General features: G+C 32.3%; 1 protein-coding gene across 1 annotated transcript; it reads right to left on the bottom strand.

The window, feature by feature from the left end:
• Positions 1-1,756: 1,756 nt before the first annotated feature.
• On the bottom strand, positions 1,757-8,956 carry LOC123539101 (uncharacterized). The gene is made up of 2 exons (XM_053529821.1): positions 8,891-8,956; positions 1,757-2,092 (listed from the first exon to the last, which is right to left on the bottom strand). Exons 1-2 carry the CDS (start codon positions 8,930-8,932, stop codon positions 1,757-1,759), a joined length of 378 nt encoding a protein of 125 aa, XP_053385796.1. The 5' UTR covers positions 8,933-8,956.
• Between the last annotated feature and the right edge of the window lie 392 nt (positions 8,957-9,348).

The raw sequence follows: 9,348 nt of genomic DNA, 5'->3' as shown, positions 1-9,348 counted from the left end.
ATACAGGTTTAGTACAGGTTTAGATAAGAGAACATGCTTTATTGCATTCGCCATATGATAGGACGATCTTTACTGGTACATTTTTTTGTCTTTTTTATTCAACGGCACAGAGTGTGTCTGTAACGCAGGGATATGACACGTTATAGTAAATCGCCTAAGCATAGCATCCCTGGAGTTCGAGTTACTTGGTTTCATTAAAGAATACTGTAATAAAATATCACATATTGAAGTGAAATTGAGCCATGCCATGGGAAAACCAACATAGTGGGTTTGCGACCAGCATGAATCTGCGCATCTGCGCAGTCTGGTTAGGATCCATGCTGTTCGCTAATGGTTTATCTAATTGCAGCAGCCTTTAAAAGCGAACAGCATGGAGCCTGACTAAACTGCGCGGATGCGCAGGCTTGTCTGGATCCATACTGATCGCAAACCCACTATGTTGGTTTTCCCATGGCACGGCTCAATTGATAACACTAATGATAATTATACAGAGGCGGAGAAGATCGGTTGATATGAGGCTATTGGGTGAGAGATTTGGATTAGCGTTATTAAAACACATGCAGCAGCAACACACTATAGTAGATATAAAAATGTTGGATGTCAAAGTGATCCCTTTAACTTTGACCTTTGACAAATATATCACAAAAATGTACCAATACTTTCAGGTGAATATCTGAAACTAACGATAAGTTGTATAAGCATCTAGATAAGACGGACATTTTTAACTTTATATATTTACAATTAAAATGTTATATCGATCGAACAATCTTACTACAGAAAGCTGCAAGAATAACAAGAAGTATATGATAAGTATATGATAGGAACATCAACGATGTTATGATTTTAACTTTATATCTGATATTTTGTCCCCTCTATGGAAAATTACCATTTTAAACGAAAATTAAATTGTTTAGAAAGTTACATTTAATTTTAGTATTCTTTGTGTTTCCGGTTGAAACATATATAGATTGTGAGAAACGCCTCTTAAATACGCCGCCGTGGTTCCAAAGCCACTAGGTGTCAAAACAAGTGTGTCACACAGTGTGAGGATAAGTTGTTCAAAAAGTACTGAATAAAATCCTTTACAAGCTTCCTTAGTAAAAGGCCTTAACTTCCCTAGCCGATCAATATGAACAATTGTTCGATTTATATTAACAAATGATTTAAATCTGATCTCAGCATGTCTTTTTATATCGTCTGAATCAGAAGCAATGTAAATGGCATGTTTCCGGTCATCATCGTACCTATCCAAAAACTCAAATATCACAGTCTCATTTGGTTTTCTTGCACGTGTATTATCTGCCGGAATACTTGGATTTTTCCCAATTCGAATATGGCTACATACTAAATGCCTTCCTAGTATTCGATTATCATAGAATTGTACGGCATCCTTCAATATTCTTTGGTTTGGTTTAAACAGAGTGTGCAGCACTAAATGCATTGCTTCTGCATTTGTTACATTCATCAACCATTTCAGTCGTGTTTTAGCTTGTTTGTGTTGTCTTATTCCATTGATTGTATTTGCATTAAATCGTAAAATTACTACTCTTTTTGTCCAGTTTTTGTCAAAATTAAAACTTTTGATTTGATTGACGAATTTCTTTCTTGTATTTCCATATACATATTTAAAGTAACTGAAATTTTTCTTCGAGACAGTCTCCAGAAAAGCAGTACACATTGACCAATTGTAAATATTGGCAGCAGAAACTTCTTAAGCTTGCAGGGACTTGTCATATCGACGATAAAAGTCCTATTGTTAACATGCCAGGAGAAAAAGATGACACAATGCCCTTCTGACGGTCAGCCCAACCTCCACAATAGCTTGAGGAATCGCATTGTAAACCAAAAACCTCTGACTTTGACAGTGTTCTACACTTAGAGGTTTTAGAATCTCTACATTGTCCTCTGTCAACAAACGACCACCATTATAATCTATGTCATTTCTAAGATGTTGGTTCCAGACACTATGTTCAAATTGTTGTATGGCAGAATCTTGCTGTTTTCTAATGAAGTGATTTCCGTTTCCGGTTACACCTATGTCCAGTATGATAAATAGCAGAAATACCACGAACACGGACAAACCTGCCAATACCTGAATAAAGACAATTTGGTTTAATTAGAAAATCTGTTTATAAAATGCAAATCTCATTACATCCTGTGAAATATACTATACATTTTAAACTAACTGAATTTCATATGCTTGTCTAGGCTGAAAAGAATCTTTGACGTACAAAATACATTGTCAAAATATTTGCCTAAGGAAAGACTTACCAGAGATTAAAATGAGTATAATGATATCGTCAATCAGTACAGAAAATGGAAGCACGGTTGCCTTTTTTGTTTATATAAAAGAAACAACTGCAACATTTTAATCACGACTGTAGTCACTCATATAAGTTTAATTCTTTCGTAAATTGATCACAAACAATATTTTAAATTTTTCATAATTTCTTTCATTCATTTTAACTTTGTCCGTTGATAAAATATGTTTATGTTCTTTCATTAATTGGGTTTCAAATGCTTATCGTTTACATTTTTTTTCTGTAATTAGATATCTTCATAGCAAAACAGAGTGGTCTATGATTTTCTTATTACTTAATTTATATCAATTTGTTTTAACTCGATTGTGAAGTTTATTATAACCACTCACAGGTCAGCTTCCTGGAAAAAAAATAGTACTGGTATCATATGAGAAATCATGGACGTGACCCCAAAGGGGCTCGAACCCACGAGCCCTGGACTGAGCGGCCGACAACTTATCCACGAGATCACCAATCAATACTTGACATACTTTGATAAAATAAAAAGCGTCCATAATGTGTTAACTAGAAATTCAAGACACTTGTCTTATGCAGTTTGCACAATTATTTGTTTCTCAGACCAAGTGTTTGCAGACAGTATTTAAGAGTGGCATAGCGTTTCTAAGGAGGAAAGCACTCGGTTTTCTGTACTCGATACTTCTTACTTTATTAAAATCTATTGAGTAACAGGAAAATTACAAACCAAAATGATACATATATCTAGCGATTTTCCGAGTGTTTACAATATCAAAAAGCCACGAGGGTTGGCCAACCTGAATATTTGCATATCTTATTGCAAATAACCTTCTTGATATATAAAGTAAATGTGTTTGTGTTGGGCTGCAATTACAATTAAATGTCATATCTAGTTACATCAAGTTATAATATAAACTTCCGGTTTTAATGTATGTTATCCCATTGCGTTTACTTATACATCATTGTGTAGTCATTTAGAACAAGAGTTAACTAAGAATGCTACAGTTGTCTGTGAAAAATACGTCAGGGCAATTTAGATATGAACCATTTTGTGACCTTGAACTTGACCTGAGAGATCAGGGTCATTAGCGCTAAACTCCTCAATAGTGTTAACATTTTATTATTATTTTTAAATCCCTTGATATATGGCTCAGAGAAGAAACAGACCATGTTAAAAGTTTACTTCTAAGTGTGACCTTGACATTGGAGGTAGGGATTTTGATCTTACGCATGACACGTGGTCTAATTATGGGGACCATTTATGCCATGTTATTTTAAAAACCCTTCATGAATGGGAATGTTATGAACAGGACACGAAACAGACACTGTTAACCTTTGAGTGTGTCATTGACCTTGGAACTAGGGGTCAGGGTCATGAGCATGACACATTGTCACATTATGATAAACATTTATGCAAAGTCATTTCAAATTCCCTTCATTCATGGCCGAGATACAGTCCGGACAACAATTTACACGCAAGGAAACAAACACACACACACACAAACAAGAACGGACGGTGCATTTTAATATGCCCACCTTCGGGGCATAAAACAACTGAAAGGCGATGGTAAATTCCAGGAAGCACAGAGATCCCAATCACAGCCAGAGATCATTGCATCGGAATGTAGTCCTACAACGAAAAGAAACTGCAGCGGAAAAGTACAGCGGACGGGTTGCTTCAAAATTCAAAAAAAGGACATGCAAAAGTACATAATTTCGGTAAGGAGTTGAAAATAGGCTAGGGCAAACGTTATATGCCATTCTTTTATTACATGTTGCATGTAATTTTATAAACAGTATATGGAGAGAAGAGGATATTAGAAATTGTCTTCTTAATCAATTCAACTCTTTTGCTCAATGATTATTTCGTTGTTTTTTTTTTTAACTTAGATATGTGACATATACAGTGGAGTTCGTGACTGTAGTGCCAATGCATTTACATGTATATGAGATGGCCATGAACATAATTTCGGGAACATTGTGTCAAATTATTTGTACAAGTGTTATTCCCCTTTGTGGACTTTACAATACTACAAATACGTATCACATTCCTCATACTTGTTTTCCTTTCACTTAAAAAAGATACTTGGTGTATATTATTACCATTAATTGGACATGCTGATATTGATGGGACGTTAGTAAAAAATGTTTGGATAATGCCTTTTTGTTAAAATTTAGAATATTATAATATAATTTGTACCGTGTGTACTCAACGCTTCCTACAGTTTCAATATGATTCAAATGAAACGTTGACAAAGTATACATCATTAACAGCGGACATGCGCTTGTCATAGATTGTTCAATATCTGATTACTCCTTTTTCAGTTATATCTCTTCTGGGATTTTATATCCTTTCAACAGTGTCTGTACACCGTGACCCATGCAACTTCTCCCACGGTTAATGAAAATTGGAATAAATTTTCTTCATCAACATCGTGAACATACGTATATCAGTCCGGATTTGTTTCGAGTTAGCACAATATCTGGACTAAATTGTGTCCTACCACCGAAAATATATTTGTATATTTCTTATGCAAAATAATCAGATATATACACACTAATATTTCTACAGATCATTCAAACATTTCATGGTTGTTATTATTTGTTTGACTTTATATCCTGTCTAAATCTTTAGTTTAGGCTACATGTTCATTTGTGTAGTGTATTAAGTCCTTACTCTGTTTAAATGCTTTTCACGTACCTCACAGATGAGAAGATCAATTATTTCATCTATATTAACCGTAAATAGGTAGCGTCAATTTGATCTAAGCTCACTGATAGATACTAGGGCTGATTGGTGGTCTGAAAATTGATATAATTCTTGTGTGTGTTTGTTAAGGTAATTTGAAATATACGTTACTACACAAAATGAGTTTGAAGTTGAAGTTACAAAACATGTCAATACAAAGTGTGTATTGATATTTATTGCCAGTTATAGGTGAAATCAACAAACATAAAATGTGGTTAAATAGTCAAGAAATGAACTTGTTTATTCAGAAAAGTAGAAAAACATATAACATAAATTATGTTCATTGTATGAAAGAAAGCAAAATAAACTTATAAAAGTAAATAATGTAAATAAGATGTGGAGGTTTCTTTAGAAATGGCCAAAAAGATAGGACTTGAAAGAGAACTGTCTCCCCACATTTTCTACGGAATTACCGAAAACGGTGGAAGTGAGAGAGGCACCCATTACAACAAATACGTGTATAATATACATTAACTAAATCTCTTATATACAAATGGCATAACAAACGCCCTATACAGTGTTTATTCCTATGATTACAGAAGAAGAAAATATAAAAGGCCATAGTATAACGAGGGCTTGGTGCAAAACTATTGTAAGTGTATATAAATAAAGAACAAGATACAATAGTTTTGCGCCAAGCCCTCGATATAATGTGCTATGTCATCATTGTAATGTAAACATTTTATGCCGTACACGTACGACACAAAACATATATATGTATAAAATTTAAAGTATTGTTACAAAACAGGAAGTATATTTAACAAAGTGACTAGGGAATAAAGCGCAATAAATAGACATACTTATTGCACGTAAACCTAATTATTAAAACTTGACCGATTCAATGAAATATATTGATATGGTTACACCTAAATGTAAAATTAATGCAAGGGCTAATTTACTGAATAAATGTTTGCCATGAAACAAATGATGTATTATTTTGGAGACTGTTACTCGTAAGCAATATATAAGTTTGACCTCATGAATTATCCAATTACCGGCCCAAGCAAGTAAATGGTATCTACTAAGTGTCATGACTGTACATACAAAAACATGTAATAATTTCAAAATGTTGATGATTAAAAGTATATACATAACATTCCAGGAAATGGTTTCTTGTAAGACCTAATCACTTAGAGGTCTGCAAAATATACATGTATAAATTCAGCTGCTAGCCCAAGCAATAGCTAATATGTTCCGTTACAAGATAACAGACCATATCCCTTATCGAACTTGATATCAACCTGATATAATCTTATTTAATAAAAAGTGTGAATGCTATCAATTAAATTGACTTTAAATGATTGTAGCAAAGTTATGTAGCTTTTGTAATGTCTTGTACATTATATGAAATAAAAATGAAAATTTCATTCAACACAGTATTTACATATATGAAGGTGCTAATAAAATGCTTGTATTATTTATATATAAAGATACAAATAAAAGTAATGTTAGCAATTTGAGATTAGTTAATGTATAAAGAGAAAGAAAACCAATGATTCAAATGAAACTTTGTATACATCATCAACTGTGGACATGCACTTATCGTTGAAGGTTCCATTTCTGATATATTTTGTCTTGAGTTATATCCCTATTTGGACTTAATATTATTTCAACAGTATATGTGCATTGTGTACCCATTCTACTCCTTCTGCAGTTAATGAAAGCCTTGGGCATACATATACTTCATCAACATCAAATAAATATGCACATAGGAGTCCAGGGTTAATTTCGAGTTAGCACATTATCTGGACTAAATTATCCTACTAGCGAAGAATATATCAAATAAAGTTTGATATTTTTATTGTAGAATATTCAAATGCATCACACACTAATATTCCAAAAATTCATTGAAAAACATTTTATAAATTGTTTCTTTTTGCTTAATACGAAATTCCCGATAGGATATAATTAGCCCCATATGTGTAGTATATTAAATCATTGTTCTAATTAAATGATTTGCACGGACTTCATGCATGAAAAGATCACATAGTTCATCTTGATTAACAGTAAGTAGGTAGCGTCAATTTGAAGTAAAGCTCACTAATTTGACCTAGTGACTGACTTGTGGTCTGAAAATTGATAGACTCCTGTCTCTATTACAGTGATGCCAATTATGATTAGGTATTTTTACATATATGTAACTACACAAAATTAGTTTATATTACAAAAATGTTACAGCGAATGAGTATCTGATAGCAAACGGTGAAAGTTTTATCATTTCTGTAATTTGAAAAAGAGCGCATGTTGTTTTTAATTTTCAATTCAGCTCTAATCAAAACAATTTATTACTATCCAACAGGGCACGGCTTTAAACTGTTATTATAAATTCTTGCATATTTTTTCTTCTTAAGGTTACAAAATAACATCAGTTTAAAATGGATATAAATGCACGTGTTCAGCGATATTTTCAAGCTACATTGTATGACAACACTCGGGTTATATGTTGGAAGATGCACAAAGAAAATGTAATGCTGGCGCGTTTTATAGGTTATATAAACCCAATGCGAACTGACGACAAATAACATCTCCTATTAAAAGGAAAGTTTGCATATTTCAATGAAATTTTACAGCTATAGCATTGTTTTATTTTAAAACAAACCCTGTGACATATACATATTTGAAGGTTGAGGAGGTATATAAATAAACAAAATTCATCGAAGGATTTCAAGAAGAATAGTGTAGAACTTGTCTTCGAAAGAATTCCATTACGTAAAACTTGTTGTTGGAGCTTTTTTCTCGCTAGTAATATAATATTTAAACTTAATTAAGTAATGAACACCATATCAAAGTTCGGATATCGTAAGGTTCTTTCTATTTCGAACAAGACATTTTATTCGTGGAAAACACATGCAGTTTTGTCATATTCTATCCATTTAAAGTATATCAACTGCATATTGTACTTAGTCGAAATTGATCTTGATGTTTCATTTTTATTTTCATTTTTCATTTTTAACTAATACCATTTACGGTTTTTACATGTAATAACTATTATTGATAATATGAGCCTTGAGGTATTTGATTTTCGTACATTATACATTTTCTCAAAATCGCTGAAACATAGAAAAGCTGTATAACATCAAAAAATAATTTTCTATAAAATATATTATATATGCTTTGTAGGCTGAATTTTGATACTCAAAACATGAATTGTATGAGTATAATTTCCCATGTGAAACAATAGGCTAAACAAATAACATCAACACTATGCACACCATCTGCGTCCTGTAATCTATAAATCAAATATCAGGACAAGCAGCTGTTTATAGACAACTCTATAGATACTTTCATGTTATATTATACGATTATGGACATTTGTCTATTATCTAATAATTAAATTATAACCGTTGCTATGAATGTACAACATGGATATATGCATTAATACAAAATTTAACACTTGAATCTTGTAATATGATTCTGAACTTGTAGGCTGTTTACTTAAACGTAGCAGTTTGATCCTTATTTTAAAGCAAATGAGACAAAGAACGAGCTGTTGTCACTTTCCCTTCATGCTCAGGGTTTAAGTTAGATAGCAGAAACATTGCAAAAGCCTGGTGGTACTACATGCCAGCAACACTTTATAAAACTATTACCAAAGGTGACACTAGGAACGAAATGATATTCTTCAATAACATTGGTGCAGATATGTGATATACTATTTAAAACATGAAAATCATAAATCTTAAACATATTGTTCAAACAATAGTTATAATTCGAATGCATACGTCCATTTTTTAAAGTTTAGCCTTGAATATTTTAAAGGAGATATCAACAATATAAATAAATAAGAATATCAGGTATATCGTACCTATAAAATGCCAAGAACGATGATTAGTTTCTGAAACTTAAAGAACAATGAAATACAAACCAACAGGACCCGTTTTTGCACCGATATATCACATCCAGCCATCGGTGTCAAATTTATCTAAGAAATCAGTCACACGTTTTATTCCGTTTGATACATGCACATTATCAAAATCAAAAGTCTCTACTTTATGTACATGATATTCAACTTAAATATATGGAAATAAACACTGAATTAAAACAACAAATAACACACAGTTTTCTTTGTTCTGTTAAACTAACACGCACGTAAGTTAAAGTTGATCAAAAGGAGGAAGTTACACGGCTCTACTATAAGGTAATATTATTTAATAAGCAACAGGTTTTTATTCTTTAAAGGTGGTTGATAACATTTAAGTAACATTTTATACATCATTTTATGCTTTTCTTTATTCTGTAATAGATTATTCAAGGCACCAAAACCCATTACATAGAGTTAGATCCCTGTTAGAAATGTACATTTTTATTGTTTTTATAACATTG

The sequence above is a fragment of the Mercenaria mercenaria genome, chromosome 18, assembly GCF_021730395.1.
Source record: "Mercenaria mercenaria strain notata chromosome 18, MADL_Memer_1, whole genome shotgun sequence".
NCBI classification, from domain to species: Eukaryota; Metazoa; Mollusca; class Bivalvia; order Venerida; family Veneridae; genus Mercenaria; species Mercenaria mercenaria.
The sequence above is the reverse complement of the archived record's forward strand: the minus strand, read 5'-3'. Positions and strand labels throughout refer to the sequence as shown.